The sequence below is a fragment of the Rousettus aegyptiacus genome, unplaced genomic scaffold, assembly GCF_014176215.1.
Source record: "Rousettus aegyptiacus isolate mRouAeg1 unplaced genomic scaffold, mRouAeg1.p scaffold_m13_p_15, whole genome shotgun sequence".
Taxonomy (NCBI): Eukaryota; Metazoa; Chordata; class Mammalia; order Chiroptera; family Pteropodidae; genus Rousettus; species Rousettus aegyptiacus.
In genome coordinates, this window is record NW_023416290.1 from 2,831,125 (window position 1) to 2,848,419 (window position 17,295).

The 17,295-nt window shown below is 53.5% G+C and overlaps 1 protein-coding gene across 3 annotated transcripts in view; it reads left to right on the forward strand.

Annotated features, from left to right (window-relative positions):
• The window catches only part of PAG1 (phosphoprotein membrane anchor with glycosphingolipid microdomains 1), a 78,666-nt gene extending 68,826 nt beyond the window's left edge, over nucleotides 1-9,840 (forward strand). For all 3 annotated transcript variants that reach the window (XM_036233257.1, XM_036233256.1, XM_016151492.2), the window contains one exon: nucleotides 1,622-9,840. In XM_036233257.1, coding sequence (XP_036089150.1) covers nucleotides 1,622-1,990 — 369 coding nt within the window. In that variant the 3' untranslated portion in view covers nucleotides 1,991-9,840. The remainder of the gene's footprint in view (nucleotides 1-1,621) is intronic.
• The last annotated feature ends 7,455 nt before the right edge of the window (nucleotides 9,841-17,295 follow it).

Below are 17,295 nucleotides of genomic sequence, written 5' to 3' on the forward strand. Positions count from 1 at the left end.
GTCAATCAGTGTGGCCTCCCTGCCGTGACAGATGGGACTTTAACCGCTCTCGCTGTTGGGGGTGGTTGGGACGGACGGACCGGGAGACAGAGGGGTGTGCTCGGAGCATCACCTGCTCTCCCCGTAAGAGACTGTCCCCATCCGTGGTCATCTCCAATTTCATTTTTGAGTCGGCTGGCCACAAAGAAGGATGACTTTACCCACTGAAGAAAACTTAGCCCTGTCTCCAGATGTTTATCTCACCAACGGTACATGATGAAATTTAAAAAAAAAAAAAAAAAAGCCATAACAGGAAACGACACTCTTGCAGATGTGTGTGCACTGTTGGGGGGGGGGTCCAGGAACCCCACTTCTGACAACCCCAATGCAAGAAGAGCGGATCGAACCGTCTTAAGTCAGTGGTTTGCGCACGGTAGTGGGCTTCGGCATCCGGGTACCGCCCCCAGAGCTTCTGACTCGGCGGTTCTGAGGTCAGGCCTGAGAATTTGCCTTTGCGGTAAATTGCCAGCCCCTACGGCGGCTGGTTCGAAGGCCACATTTTGAGAGTCACTTGTCTGATGCATGTTTTCTGCCTCTTCTTGTAAAGTGGTAGAGCCCTTTTCCAGGTGAGACATCCTTCTGATGTGGAAACCAAATAAAACGCTGTGGTCAGGTCCCAGGGGCCTCTTGGGGGCCGCCCGTCTGCCCTGCTCACGCCCTCAGCGGAGCCGAGGGAACGGGGCTGTCATGGAATTATGCTGGTGTGGCTGGCCCACTCACCAAGGCGAAGATGATATACAAATAATTGTTCTCTAGTGACGTACTCCAGCATTAGTGCAGGTAATAAAGAACCAAATTCTGAGTCTATAGCCAAAAGAAAGGAAATCGCTGTCTCGAAGAGACAGCTGCACCCCCGTTCACTGCAACGCCGTTTACGATAGTCAAGACGAGCAACCGCCTAAAACATCCACCAACGGATGGATGGATGAAGGAGATGTGATTTTAGATACATATATATATATATAGTTCACTTATCATATCCTGTGTAATATATAAGCACAGACACACATACACACTCAGTAGACTATTATGCGGCCATGAAGAAGGAGACCCCGCCACCCGTGACGCGGGTGCATCTGGTGGGCATCGCACTGAGCGAGACGAGCCGGACGGAAAACGACACACTGTGTGCTCTCACGTCTGTGCGGGGCCTGAACACGCCACACTGAGGGAAGCCAAGCAGAGAGGCGGTACCAGGGGTGGCGAGGCGTAGGTCACGGGCACAAACTTGCGGGTCTACGGTGAGCCGGGTGTGGGCGTCTGATGGACAGCAGGGTGGCTGGAGTCAACGGCACCGCGTTACAGCCTCGGGAGTCGTTCAGAGAATAGAGCTTCAATGTCCCCAACCCCCCCCTCCCCCAAAAAAAGCTGGTCGTTATGGTGATGGAGGTGTCCTTAACCGTCTCGCGGGAACCGTCTCACCACGTGGCCGTGCACCGAGCCGTCCCGGCTCGCTTAAACTTGCACACATCGCATGTCAGTGGGAGCTGGGGCGGGGGGTCCGAAAACGATCTTAAATAAGCGAGGGCGGGGGCCAGGGTCGAGCGCGAAGAGTTTGATCCCCTCGCCCTCTCTTTTCTAGATCTCGGCCATGTACTCCTCTGTAAATAAACCCGGGCAGTCCGGGAACAAGTCGGGACAGTCGCTGAAAGCCCCGGAGTCCAGCCACACATGCGGCCCGGGAGCTGCTCAGAGGTCCCCGTCTTCCTGCAGCGACCTCTATGCGACCGTCAAGGACTTCGAGAAGACGGCCCACTGCGCCAGCCTGCTCCCCGCGGCAGGGAGGCCCCGGGAGGACTCGGAGCCCGACTACGAGGCGATACAGGCTGTGGACCGCGAGGAGGAAAAGGCCGCGCTGGAGGCGAGCGGCCACCACGGCCCCTGCCCGCGGGAGAATGACTACGAGAGCATCGGGGACTTGCAGCAGGGCCGGGACGTCACGAGGCTCTAGCGGCCCCGAGGACAGCCCAGAGCCCTGGCCCAGCCGTCGGGGACGTGTCTCCTGCGCACGGGAAGTGGCAACGTCACGGTCGCCGCCCACGCGGCTTGACTGAGCCGCCGCTGGCGCAGAGCCGGACGGTCGCTCGGTGTCAGGGACAGCGAGGTGCGCGCCTGCTGCCCGAGCACATGGGCCCGTGTCCCCACGCCCTGGGGACCGGGCCCCGCGTCAGCGGAAGAGCTGCCCCCGCCAGGACGCAGCCCCCTGCCTAACACTGCCATTCGGGTAACCCGGGTTCCCGTCCCTCCTCCCCTGGTGGCCGTCCGCTCTCTTCCCCTTGGACTCTCCTGATGTCTGCCGACCCATCCCGCGGACGTCCTCCGCAGGCCTGGACCTGGCCTCCACCGTGAGAAGCCCTGTCGCAGGTGCCGTCAGCTCGCCGTCATCTTCTGGGGCGCCCCCGGAGTGCCGAGGCCGTCACCCCTGCCGGCTCGCACACTCTACGCCAGCAGCGTCCCCTGGGGCACTTGAAGCCGTTTTAAGATTCTTTATTTTATTTTTGCCATCGAAACGTTTTCCTTTTTCCCCGAGCGTTTGAAACTCTTCAGAACTCTCGCGGTGTTTCCCACAAACGTCGTGATACTCCTCTGCTTGTCTCGGCCCCGATCCCTCTAGCCCGGAACTGGGAGCCTCAGCCCCCACGTCGGGACAGGGACCGCACGTCGGGACAGGGACCACACGTCGGGACGGCGGCCACGGCGGCCGTCTGTGCTGGCTCACCAGCAGCGTGGCCTTTGCGAGTTAACCGCCGCCCTAAGGCACTCTATCTGAGGTTAAAATGTAAACACTTATTTTTCTTGTATAAATTTATAAGATGTTTTATGTTTAATGCCTGATTTCTAGAAGGTGCCGAAAAGAAAATGTATATTAACTATTTTGATTTTATGTACAATGATTTATACTCTCCTTTTGAAAAGTTGCCCTGAAGCACATAAGCTAGGTAGTTAGTTGTAAGTCGTTGTTATCATTTTTTTTCCACCCAGTGTTTAAAAACTCAACTTTTCAAACGGTACTCGGAGCTCTTGGTCCAAATCGTCTGGCTCACTGGAAAAATAAGGGGAATAATCATCAATGATCCTTTTCAGTGGTTTGTGGTGGGCAAGACTGAAAAATTTGAAATGGTAAAAATGTGCAGAACAAACTGCGATGAGGGTGACTGAATCATGAGCCTCGCGCAGGTGTAACTCCCAAGGCTTGATCACGTCTCTAAGCAAGCAGCGAGGTCTCCTGCAGTCCAGTGCTGGCAAATGCAAATCGTCTACTGGGATTTTTTATTTTTTTTTTCTCCTTCATTTTACAAAAATCAGTATCTGAAATAACTCAGATTGAGAGATCAGCCTGGTGTGTATTTTAGTCATCACTTCAGAATTTGATGAGGCCCACTTTGGGAAACTTGGTGACTTTTCATTTCAAAAGAAACCCTGTTGAAATGCTGTATGCAGTGTGGGTGACGGAGAATGGAACTTTCCTCCCGCGTTAGAGAGAGAGAGGCAGTTATGCTAACCGTGGTGACACCTGTGACCTTTCGGCTCGGACCCTCTCGCCGTTCTCACGCGCCGTGACCAGGAACGCATTCAGGGGGACCGAGCGCCTTGCGAACCGAGAGGACCAGCTCCCCGGCGTGGGTCCGCCGTGCCCCGCACTCGTGGCTGGATGTGGTGACCGCTCTGTGATATGTCTCTGGAACCGTGACTCTGCGTCGGGTGAACTCGTTGGCTGCCATTCCCATTCGGTCAGCCGTGTCTCTTGTGAAGACGTCACGTGCGTCGGCACGGTCCTCAGTGATGGTGGCAGAATACCCTGGGGGCTTTGCCTGGTGATGGTCACTGCTCAATGTGAATGAGTTTGGCTCGACCGCCTGTCCCTCCCGGGGTCCCTTTCGGGCGCGGCGGTAGCGCTCTCACATGCACACCCGGCACTGTGCACGCCGCAGCAAGGCCCTCGCGAGCCCCTGGCCACCGGAAGTCGACCGGATTTCACGGGGTGCTCCTTATCGCCAGGGCATCGTCCCTGAGGTGCAAAGCCATCTGCAGAGGCGGGAGCTCTTTACCAATAGTTACATCCTCTAGAATTTCAGGACCGGGGTTTCCCCGGGACGCTTTGAAATAAAGGCTAGGCAGAGCGGCCATAAAGTGTACACTGAATTCCCCCCCTTGATCTGAGAACTGGGGCTAAGATTGAGCCGTGAGATAAAGTATCGTAAGTGTCCCTTAGAAGGAACCGTGAGGCCCTCCAATACAGAGCCTGGAAGAGTAAGGGAGGGCACAGCCCAGGAGGGCCAGGGACGGACAGCCAACTTCAGCAGGTGGCTCTGTGCATTGGACCGCGGGTACCACAGTGAAGTCTGTGTGCTGAGGCATCATCACTGTGTGTGACCTGATGCTAACAGTAGTTCACGGAGGTCATCGCTTTTACTTTATTTGTTGAAAATCTGTGCTACAGTCTTCGAATTGGACAAAAGCCTATGGCTTCTTTAGAAAAAAAAAGGTTTCATCTTGAGCTAGGTACTTCAGAGTTTAAACGTATGAAAGGTAATTATCAAAAAAAAAAAGAATTTACTGTATCTTTAGAATTCAGCTTTGACGGCCGTATTATGCATTCAGTGATGATAACCTAGGTTATGTGAAATTATACGAAAAGATACAGCAAGTTTTAGGAAGTTTTTTTGTCTTGTTAATCAGAATTATAAATGTCTCTTGCCCAAAAGTAGAATCTTTTTTTTTATTTAGAAATTTGGAAAGTTTAGAAGAATATTTTCTGCTGAGTTTACTATTTCTCAAATACAGTCAGCAGGAAAGTGTAACCTGTTTTATGTGAAATGTTTAAGGAATTTTTAAATTTTAGAAGAAAGTAATTTCTGCAAATTTGTTTTCCACAAATATTTTTTCCTGCCCTGTACTAAATTATATTATTAGTTCGAGTAAAGCTTTTGAAGGTACTTCTCCGCTTCGTGGGAAGAGGCTAATTAATTAATTACTGACTTATCTGACCTCAAAATCCAAGAGTTAATTCTGATCGAGTGCTGATTAACAACAAGTAGTCAACACGAAGGACTAAAATTTAACCTCGGCATGTCCCCATATCTATTTCTCACATTTGATTTTCATTTTTCTACTTGGGGCATTTCCTTACTTTAGCCAGTAGCAAGCTATATACACACACACACACTTATATATATTTACACACACACATATACATACATATGCACGTATGCTTAATTATTTGGGATACATGCTATTATGCATTGTGAATGTTTGTCCATCCTGTTATGTATTTTGAGTGACGACCATTGTCAGAAAAACAGAACGGAGCAGCAGTTTTCATTGGGTCCTTACAGGAAAACCTTCTTCAGTTGCCCTCATTTAATTTTCCTAATGAATAAGTTCAAATTTGAAACTGTGTCCCTCCTTCTCGGCTGAAAGGCAGTGGGACCTTAGATCGTTTCGTTGCACGTGTGACGCACTGTACATCCAGCCCAGCGGGAGGGAGCGTCAACAGGTCTCAGGTGGTGCAGGAGGTCTGGCCACGAGAGCTGGTGGCCGGGGCGGGGCCACAGCAAGGTGACCCCGCTCCAGGCAGCGGAAGCAGACAGAGGCTGCCGTTGTCACGCGGGGCCGTTTTATTTCACCCTCTCTAGAAACCACGGAGTCCACGGGCAGAGGTGTCGTCCGATGTGAGATGTCACTGCTCCGAGGTGATGGCCGTGATCGCGGAGCTTCGGCTCAGGACCGAGTCAGGATTCTGTAAATGAGTCAATGACATTTTTCCAGGGTTCCCCGGAAGAGTTAATGTGACTCCGTGTGACCTCGTGATGCCGGCGATGTGGGTCCCCGGCCAGCCCCGCCCTGGCTGCCGGGAGCATGGCGGGGCCCGGTGGTCACTTCCTGGCCACCTTGACAGGAAATTACCGTGTAGTTGGGAGACGTTAAAGTGTAGTGTTTGGAGTTAATAAGTGACTGATGTGAAAATAGGAACAGTGTCTATAATATCAAATGTGGCTTTCTTTGCAGTGGAGTCTAAATTCCTTGTCCTGTGGTAGTATTTCCTTACTCCGTGACATGCCTTTTCTTCAATACGTCATTTTCGACAGTGGCATTAGACAAGTTATACACACTTAGAAGATGCTTGACTTAAACAGATCGGTTCAGAAACCAGGATAAATTAGAGTTTTCATCTGGAACTGCCAAAGTAAATTGAACAAAATCATGGTCCAGAAGAGAACAAACATTCATAAATGCTTTTTCCCCCTACCGCTCATTTTAAGCCTTTGCTTACATCCAGCCTCTAATGTACAGAAAGTATTTCATTGTGTCTCCAGGTTCTTCTTTTATTTAACTAAGAAATAGTAGCTCAGATTCCTCGTCATGCCAGATGGAATGAGAAACGCGATTTTTGTTAAAAGGTCAATTTTTCTACAGCATTTATTTCGGTAATCATTTATCTTAATGCAGCTAGATGACATTTTTCTCTGCTCACCCATTATAGGTCGTGGCCATTTTTTTTTAAATGTACTGTGTTCTGGTGTCTCAGAGCACCTCGTGTGATGGATTATAAAGGCTGGTAATTGTCACTCCTCGGAGTTCTGTATGTTGGCAAGAGTAAATGTTTTAATGTGTCACCTCTTAAAGGTATTAACGTGCGTTCTGGGGAAGTTTCAAACTGAGCAAAGGGAATAGGAATTCACATTTCATTGTCCAGGCATTTTTTTTTTCCCCTCATAAAAACAGTTTCCCAGAAAGTGACTTATTATGTGTTAGGTCCTGATTGGTTTCAAAGTATGCCTCTTACTCCAAAATATTCAAAAATAATTCATGCCTCTGAGTGGCACTTAGACTCATTGTCTCAAAAGGCCTTTTAATGGTCAAATTGTCCAATTCACAAAAGAGTGGGAAAGTTGTTTTCAATATCAGGAATTTTAAACGTGAGTTTTAGTCCAAAAAAAACACCTCTTATTGGCTTTGACCGCTTCTAATTTTCCCCTTCCTGACTCTAGGCCCTTCAAAGAGTAAGTCTCAAGAATGGGGGCAGGAAGGCCCTGTTTATTCCGGCCTCCCTCTGGGTCTTCCTGCACAGGTGACCGCTGTCACTTTGCACAGCGCCACCCCGGACCCCCCCACCCCCGAGTCTGCGGTGCACAGGGCGGGCTGTCACTGGCTACCAGGGTGAAGCCTCAGACCGCCCAGGAAAGCAGATGCTGGGTTTGTGTGTCGTGAGCGCTGCTAAGCCAGGTACAGCCTTGCCCACACCTTTCACGTGAATGGTTGGCACTGAGGGACAGTGGGACAGAACAGAATTTTAAAACTTCTCCCAAATGCAGAAAAACTCCCACCATTCTCTGCCGGGGCAAGCCCGCAACAGCGGCCCCATGTCTCCTGAAGTTCCAGCGAAGACCAGTCTTTATAACAGCCAACCGAGAGTTACCCATAAAGTTGGAGGACACCGATTATTTTGAGGGGGAAATGAAACCCTTTCTTGTAAAAATTAATCATTTCAAAAGTAAACTGAGTGTAACATTTTTTTTTTAGCCAGGTCACTATGCACTGCCTCCCTCCTGGGAAATAGTCCATGTGAATCACGCCCGTTGTGAGGAGCTTGATCTCCTCTCCCAGGGCTCAAGGAAGCGAGACCGTCTGAGCTACTAACTGGGTTTTGCAGATCCTGAGAACGGCCTGGCCATTTCTGGGCAAGCTGTCTGATGCCCAGGCGGAGAATGCCAGCGCCTTGGCGTGCCAGCCCAGGCGCCGGGTGACACGGTGCCTGACGGTCTCCTTTTCCACACACCGGAGGCTCCACCACCTTCTCATGGTTTCGTTGAGTTTTGACTTGTTTTAACTTCAGTCTAAGTCACCATAGCTAATGATCCGAATGGATATTCCAGAGTCTAATTTTCTTCTAAATTAACAGAACAGATTCTCTTTATACATTTATTGTTTAAAAGTCCACCCAGTGTACCAGCTTATTGGGGCAATTAGGGCTAAAAGAGGGACCAGGCTTGCCCCTCCCGCCGGAGTCTGCAGTTCAGAACTGTCTTGCCATTATGTCTGGTTGTGTTATGTTGGTTTGTTAACTCAGAGAGTTGCAAATCATGAGATCGAACCAAACTTTCCTTTTCCTTTCTTAAGCCTAAAGAGCATGTTTTTTTTTTTTTTAACTCAAGCTCCACATTGAAGTAGTGGGGATCCCTGACCTGACCCCAGAGGCCCGAGTCTGTCTGGGAAGGACTTTGAACAGCCCTTCGACAAGTTTTTACGTATTTTTAATGTAGAACCCAACATGGCCTTTGTGATCCATCCCCGAAGCTCACTTAGGTGTTTAAAGTTTATTTTTTGCACATAGCCTTCTCCTGTATTTCCTGGAGGCATGCTAGAATCGTAATCTCTGTGGGCTACTCCATCGCTGCCCGCTGGCCCCAAACGTGGCAGCTGCTTAGCAGTGCTCGTCACTTAGGGAGAAGCCCGTGGACCATGTCAGGAAAGCTGAACTCACATTCAAGTCAACAAGCATTTGAGAGTCCTGTGCGCCTCAGATTTTGACACTTGTTTTTAGATTTCTTTTCTTTCTTTCTTTCTTTTTTTTTCCCCCGAGTGCCAGCTACAGACTTGGTTCTGGGTGGTGGGCAGGGCAGGGGTCAGAAGTAAAATTTGAACTAAGGGACATGGGCAAGACTTCCTGCCTCTGTGTGTGTCCGTTTGTGTGTCTCTGGAAAGTGTGTTGGCCCAACTCCCTGTCCACCCCTCTGAGTCTCCGAGGGAACAAACTGTAACTGTGTGTAAATGAGAGAATCTCAAAGATTGAAATTATTAGTTAGGTACTTCCTTCTTTGTAAACTCAGGAATAAGCCCGGTTTGCGGACAGCATAATATGGCTACTAAGCTGTAATTTCTAGGTCACCAGGCACTTCCTTTCAGCTACGTTTCATTTCGAGACTCCCGACTTAGTTTTAACTGGGAAAAGAAACTCCTCATAATGGAAAGAAACAAAACCAACAAAAGACTTCCATAAACTCTGCAAAAGTATAGCATCAGCCTGACGTCCAGGCTGGAGCTTATGTTTCTTGCCTGCAGTATTTCAACAATTTTTATGGGAGAGAAAAAAAATTGCACGTTTTATTTCTTGGAAAAGTGAATGGAGGTGTTGAGTTAAATTCTCAGAGGGGACAATTGAGTTTGAAGAGAAGTACTGGCTTTGGAGACGAGCTCACGGCTCTGCGGCTCCTGTCCCAGCATGGATTTGACTGTGCGACCTTGAACAAATGGTTTCAACTTCTCTGTGCCTCAACTCCTCCGCATACGCAATGGAGATGATGATACCAACCACTGCCTACCTCATAGGGTTAGTATGGGGAACAAGTGAGATAATTTAGATAAATACCAACGCTTCGAACTGTGGACGGAAGGTGCTATATAAATTGGAGTTGTATTGTTTTTAATGACCCGATTATGATGTTTAGGGTTTAAACAACAGCAATACTGTTAGTCGTGTTAAGGATAAGTTTCGATTTCATACACATTTACAGCTGTCCTCTGTGGCCAGACCTTGACCCTTCGCCCAGCAATGGTACCTAAGGAACTGAAATGGTCCTTTGTCTTCTGTGTTTCTGCCCGGAGTATTTCTACTCTGAATGTTCCCAAAAGGCTGGAGTTTAACTTCTTAATATCTTAGAGTTTACATGTAATGAACGTTATTCAAGCTCTGTGTAAAAGTATGATTACATGTGACTAGCCGGTACACTGTAATTAAAGGTACTTACCAGATTGTCTTCGTTCTTTTTTTAATTGCAATAAAGGTCAGTTTTATCAAAAGCGTGTTAAAATTTATTTGCTGTTCGGGAAGGTCGAGAATGGCTCATGTTTATGCCCTCGGAGCATCACCAGGGGTTGGGGATTTTAGCCATCCACGCGGCACTGTGCCGGGAAGGGCAGGCCCGATGGCCAGGCGCGAGGGCGTGGTGGCCGCAGCCCCAAACGCTGCAGACGAGGAGCTGAGCCTGAGCCCCAGCTCCACGAGGACACTGGCGAAGCTACGACTTGTCCGCGCCCGGTTCCCCGCGCGAAGTGGGGCTTAACCGTCCAGAGCCCACTGACCAGGTTGCCTCGGGGATTAAATGAGATATTGAGCTTGGCCCCCCTCCCCCCGTCCCCCCCCCCGCCCCGGCCAGTGCTGGGATGGGCGGACCTTTAACCAGTGCTCCTTAGGGCGGCGGCCCCCAACCTTTTCGGCCCCAGGGACCGGCGCTCCCGCGAGAATCGAATGGCTGGTGATCTGAGGTGGTGACGCTAGTGCTGGGAGCCGCCGCAGACACAGGCGGCCTGGCCCGCCGCTCGCCTCCTGCTGTGCGGCCCGTTTATTTTTCCTAACAGGCCCAGGGGTCGGAGGCCCCTGCCCTAGGGCACTGGAGGGTTCCGAGACCCTAATCAAGGTGACCCAGGTGACCCCTCGTGCGTCTGTTAGCGAAGATACACCGATCCCCCTTCCTCCCTCTGCAAATACAATCTGCCCTGTGACTGACTCTTCGTTTTTTTAACGGTTCGAGCTCTCACTGCCCTTTCGAGGCCACCGTGCCGAATACTGGCTGTGCCCCAGATGGTCCCTAAACTCTCGAGGCTGCACTGCGGGTGCTCCGAAGCCCACCATGCAGCAGGCTTCAGCTTCCACGGCTCCTCCGTCCGTGAGCATCCGGAGGCGCAGGCGTCTTGCCCAGCCGCGCCCCCAGGGGCATGTTTTAGCTTTGAGGGGTCCCCCATGGGATACACCAGTTTCCTACACGCAGGAAGCACTGAGGAGATGTCTACCTCGAATCCTCCCGCCTGTCCACCGTCCGCAGGCCGGCGAGCCTGCCTTGGACCAGTGTCGATAAACCCACAGGAGTTTATGCTTGAGCCCTTCCTCCCCTACGCAGTGCCTCTCGGTGACCGTGACCTTCTGAACTGATGGCAGTGTAGCCAGGCAGGGATGTCCTCAAGTTAAACCAGCCCCGCACGTGGCGGCAGCGGGAGGGAGGAGTCATCCGAATGCAGACAAACGGCGTCGCCGCGTGGCGGGCCTGCCTTCCAGAACAGACAGGTCACTCAAAACAAGCGGCTTTAAATGCTCACGGCCACACGACAAGAACTCTAGAGCTGCCCCGTCAAAGCAGAAAGACAAGGTAACAGGGAAGCAAAAGGAACCACGGGAAAACGACTTCCCGATTCATTCGATAAACGCTTACTGAGCACTTACTGTGGGCCGGGTGCTAAGAGCAGCAATCGGAGACAGACCCCGGCCTCGCCGAAACTCTCCCACCAGCCTCGGCCCCGCGGCTGCGTGTGACGGGGCTCTGGTAGGTACGGGGGCCCGAGGGGCCTCTGCAGACAGGGCACAGTTAAGGCGAGACCCAAAGGGGCAGCTGGAGAACGAGCACCCGGCGTGGGACACCGAGGCTGCGGGTGGGGTGGGGGGGAAGCCTCGCGGTGCACCCACGGCCAGACGCCACTCCACGGGGCCGCCCGCCAGGCCGCCCGGCTTCTCGTCTCCCTCGTGTTTGCCCTTGTCCCCCCCCCCCCTCACCCCCGACCTACGTGTCTCCGTGGTACGTTCTATACCGTCACCAGATGCATCCTTCTGATAGGGCAAGCCCGGCTGGGTCAGGAGCAGACAACGAAGGCGAGGCCAGCACGGTGTCTACGGCCCACCCTGGTGTCAAAGACCAGAAACCAAACCCCGGGAATGCCGCTTACCCACCGTCGACCTGCGCCCGGTCGAGAGTCCCTCCGCCTGCTCAGTCCGCTCCCCTGTGAGACGGGACCAAGGGTCACGAGGAGCAGCACACCAAAGGGCCTGGCCGCCGGTCCTCCGCGCACGCTGTCTTTTCCGTGCCTTTACTCAGAGGCGCTGTCTCTGGTCACTGGCAAAAGGAAAGATGTCCCTTCCTCACCGTCGTGACTCTTCTGACGTCTGTCCCCGCTTCTCCCTGCCCGGGGCCTACGCAGGCACACGCACACTCCTAGACACACACACACGCACACGCACACTCCTGGACACACACACACACACGGCATGGACCCCACCCCCCGAGTGTGGCCCCCCGGCCTGCTCACCAACACTGACAGCGGCGGCCACCGCGGATCCCAAGAGGGGGTCCCCGTTCACACGGAGGTCCAGGTCAGGTTCCCAGCGACCACCGGCCATACTGCCCCTCCGCAGACCCCAGGGACGGGACCGTGCAGACAGCACTCCAGAGACACTTCCTGTCTGGCTTTAATTAATTTCTTTGTCTCACTTGGAAAGACATCTTTGCTTGTCTAATCCACCCTGTGCTTTGGCTGCAATACAAGGCTCTAAATTCAGCTGTAGAAAGTGGCAAACCTCTAATTTCGTGACAGAGGGGGAGACGCGAGTCCCCCGAGTGCCCGGGGATTGAGGCGCTCGGGGGACTGTCCATGCCATGGAGTGTCATTCGCCTTTCAAAGGGAAGGAAATTCTGACACGGGGCACAGCGTGGATGAACCTTGAAAACATGATGCCAAGAAAAACAAGGCGGACACAGAAGGACAGTGTGTGTGTGAGTCCACTTAGAGGAGGGGCCCAGAGCAGCAGACGCACAGCGGCTGGGGATGAGGAGGAAGGAGACGAGCTTTCTGTCTGGGGAGATGAGAAAGTCCTGCGCGTGGATGGGGGGGTCGGTGGCATGAGCAACGGCGAACCGTGCACGTAAAATGGTCAAATGGTCCGTTTCACGTTCTGTGCGTTTTACCGCCATGAAAACAATCTCAACAGAAAGTCCTGATGCACAGCTCCAGCCTCTGCGGGTGTGGGTTGAACTGGCTTGGGGCGTGGTTTGGACACTGAGGTTTTTTTCTAGCTCCCCAGGGGACCCGTCGTGCAGCCAGGGGTCACGCTGTGAGAACTTCGGAGACCAGCAGGGACCTGCTTTGGCCAGCCGGACCCCCCCTCTCCCCGCAGAAGCGCAGTCAGAACGGCGGGCGGTTCTGTGCTGTTTTTGATCTCTCTCGCCCCATCTCCGCTCCAGCCCGATGCGATCAGCACCAAGCCACCCGATTCCCAGCTCCTCTCGCAGAACGAGGAGAAAGCGAGACCGTCGGAGCCCCCCGTCCCCGCTGAGGTGGGGTGGGGGGACGTGGGGGCCGGCGGCTGCCTTGCCTGGCTCAGAGGCCGGTGCCCAGGCACATCAGGTTGGAGGCGGTGATGTGTGCCGGTCACGCTATTTTTAAAAAGCAAGATTTTTAAAAAATTGACACAAAGGTAGAAACAACATACAATCTCTGATCTTTGGAGTTCAACATTCTCGATGCCATCGGAACACCAGAATTGGAAGTGGGTGGTCGTTAGAAAGCTTAGCGCATATAGACGGTTTTTCTTACTTTTTTACTCTTTTTTATTCAGTGGGGTTAAATAAAATCAAACATGGAAACACTAATCACAAATTCAGAAATTATATTGGCTGGGTTTTACTCGTCTAGACCAATACATCTGTTTCCTGGAACTCTTTCTAAGCCTTCTGTCTTTTCTTTTTAACTGTTTGAATAAAACACACACACAAACACACACGTGCACACGCACACACACGCGCGCACACGCACCGTCACTGCCCTGATGGGACACTCGAGAGACACCGGGCTCACCCTGACACAGGGCCAGTGCCACCCTTGGTGGGCAAAGGTCCCCACGCAGAGCACGGCCCCATGAGCCTGCTGGGAAAGGCGGCTTCCCGGACGGACACCGAGGTGCCGGGCGGCGTGGCGTGGCGTGGCGTGGTGTGGCGTGGCGTGGCGTGGCGTGGCGTGGCCGGCTGCCCCCGCCCCTCTCCTCTCTCGCCAGACAAACAACCTCCATCCGTCAGGTTCCCTGAACTTCGAGTAAGAGGCCGCGGGGCCGCACAGCGCCAGGCGGGGTCCCGGGCACAGCCTGCTCCTCTCAGGAGCCCGAGGCCTCAGTGGCACCTGCCCATTTCTGTCCCTTGGAGCAAACTCAGGATCATGCTCAGGGACCCAAAGTCCGAGAGGAGCAAACAGGACTCTCTCTCCCCTTTCAAAATACTGCCACCAACATGGCCCCAACGCAGTGAGGAAATGAGGTTTCATGTGCCAGGTCAGCAGAACCAGGTGGTCAGTGGAGAAAAGTGACCGGAGCTTCCCCACCGGAGTCAATGGTTTTAAACAATGTCCTCTGACTCGGAAGTTTTGAAACAGAATGGCATTCCAAGCACAGTTTTGGGTTTGATAACGTCCCTCAGACCGAGTTCCCTGAGTGGAGAGTGGAGAGATTGAACCACCCAGACTGGTTTCTTTCTGATTTCCAGACATACAACAGGGCCTTGCTAACTGCAGCCAGCACGCGGCACCCCTCCACCCGGGGCTTGCTCACCCCCTCGCTGGGACTCTGTGCCTTCCGACTCCCTTGGCCGCTGCACCCACTGTGAGCGACGTCAGGCCTCCACCTTCATTGCGTAGTAGGGACACAAGCCGGCTTCCTGGGGCCTCGTCTCTGTAGTCAAAGGGGACTCTTCCCACCGCCAACGGTGACTTAACAGGATTTGACTCTTCATGTTCCTCTCCTCCGAGATCCTGGTTAAGGGACCCCAAGTCCCCTCCTTTCCACCCGAGGTTTCTCACCCGCAGGGAGCCTCTCACACCGGCCCGCAGCCCCGCCCCCAGCCCGGCGGGGGTCCCGGCGGCCCCAACCGCCTCCGTCCCTCTCCCTCCCCCGCAGGCCACCGTGGCCACCCCAAGCACTCCGCCCCCTGCGCCCCACAGCTTTTCCCTCGTCCCTCCCGCCAGCGCTGCCTGCTCCGGGGTCCAGGGACCCAGCCGGATTCGCCTTCGGCAGGTGCAGAGGGGAGAACGGAAATCCGGGGATGGCGAGGGCCCCGAGGGGGCAGCGGGAAACGGTCGCCCGCGAACAGCCGGACCCGCCGCCCCGGCAGGACGGACAGACGCACAGCCGGCGACGGGCTGACCGCGCGGCGGACCCAGATGCTGCAGCGCCGATCAGGCCCCTCCGGGCCGCAGGCCCCGCCAGGAGGGCGCTGGGGCGCGGGGCGCGGGGCGCTCGGACCTCGTCCCCCCGCCCCGCCCCGCCCGGCCGACCGTGCGGGCCGAGAGGCTGCGCAGGTGCAGGTGCGTCTCCTCACTCGCAGAGCCCTGTGGGCGACGCCTGGCAAGGTGCTCGTGGAGAACACTCTGGCATCAAAACCCGGCAGAGGCGGCGCCAGCGCCTCTGTGTCCGCCTCACAAACGCGGGCGAGGAGCGAGGCCCCTGAGCGAACGTTCTGGAACTGCGGTTCGGGCGGCCGGAGTTCGCGGATCCGCTTCGCGCCGCAAGGCTCCACCGCGCCTCGGACTTGGGGCGCGTGGCGGCAAGCAGCCCGTTGCTCGGGGCACGCGGAGGGTGCTACGACTCCCCGCCCCGTGTAACGCCCCCGCGCCCCGTCCCCCGTCCCCCCCAGTGTAACGCCCCCGCGCCCCGCCACCCGCGCCCCCTCGGCGCCCGCACGACGCCCCCGCGCCCCACCCCGCGCGGGCCTCGCCTTCTCCATCCCGAATCCCGCGACGCCCTCGCCAGCTTCTCCCGTCCTCGTCCCTGCCAGCGCGCCCTCGACGACAGGTTTTTTTTGGTGCTTACTACGTGGTTTAAGAAGTAAAGCAATCCTGTGAGGTGTGTGTCCCCGCGATCGCTGTTCTTATTGTGGCAAAGTGAACAAAACATAACGCTTGCCGCGCTAAATCCCACGATCCCGAGGCGCCTAGCGCAGTCGCGACGGTGTGACTTAGCACGTCGCCGTTATTGTCAGAACGCTTCTGCCGCCCCCCCAAAAACCCTGTCCCCGTTAAGCCTTTGCGGGCCACGGTTCGCACATGAAAACCCTCCCCTCACACGGGAAGAGGAGGCTGCAAAATGCCGACTTATTTGCTTAGAATAGAGACCCAGATCAGCGGGCGCTGGGAAGGCCGTTCAGCTTGCGACTATCTCTGATTGCCCAGGAAAAAAAGCTTGAAAATGCTTTGCGGGGATCTAATTTGAAGGAAACAAATGGATTACATTTTCCTAATTTAGCAGTCAGTTAGCTGTGACTCAACCTCCTGTCTGGGCTCATGTGACCAGGATAGTAAATACAATATTGACAAGAAAATCTAGCCCTCGAGTCAGCAGATGCCAGCCCTCCGCAGACTGAAGCCGCAGGGAAAATGGGCTTGTTTCCTGTTTCCTTTTCATAACCAAATTGCAGGGACCGAGCCAGCGAGCCAGCGTTGATCACAGGGCCCTGTGTGAAAGGGGGCTGATGGCTCCCCCCAGCTTGGGGGCTGCCCTCCACTTCCTGCTCGCAGGGCCTGAGAGGAGGAGGTGGGCTGCCCACACTCTGGAGAATCTGCCTCTCCTTCCAGGTTCCTTTCTGCAGGAAGGACTTTGAGAAAGATGATGCAGGTGTCTGGCCCAGCTCTGCTTCTCACTACGTGACTTTGGGGAAGCTCCCGACACTTCCATGGCCTGGGTTCCACATCTAGAATGAAGGAAAAAATACATTTTCTCTCCTACAATTGTTGAAACTAAATGATAATACAGTCATCCGCCCACCCGTGGGGGAAAGCTCCAAGCCCTCCAATGGATGCCTGAAATCGTGGGTGTTACTGATTCCTGTATATACTGTTTTTTCCTATACACACGTACCTACAATAGTTTAATCTTTAAATTAGGCACGGTAAGAGGTTAACGACAATAACTTATACAAAAACAGAACAAGCAGGCAGAGTACTTGATTAGCACTCTCTGAGGACTGCTCCATGGGTATGACATTGGGCGGACATCCAGGTAAGATTTAAGGAAGGAGAGACCGCTTTGGGGAAGTCATTCCCGCGCAGTGAGGGGCGAATGGATTAGAAATGCAGGCTCAGGGGAAACCATCTGGATGTCCGATGCCCCCCGAAGTGTCTGGTGTTAAGACTGCTTACAAAATATTGTAAATCCTCGAGAGATGTATGTATGAGGAGCAAGAAAAACTGAAATAAATTAAAAGAGAAAGCAGCTTAAAAATAGCCAATTACCAAACCCAACTGCTTGCATATTTTCAGGCTTTTAAGTAATGAGCGAAGGAGACATTTAGAGTCAGACCATTGAAAGAAGAGAAAAAAGTTCCAGACGAACGAAAAATTACTAAGTGTGTAACAAATTCAAAAGGGAGAGCGCACACACACAAAAACGTGTCATTTAGGAATACTTGGGTGTCTGTTCTCTTGGACATCTTTGAGATCAGCAAAGCAGAG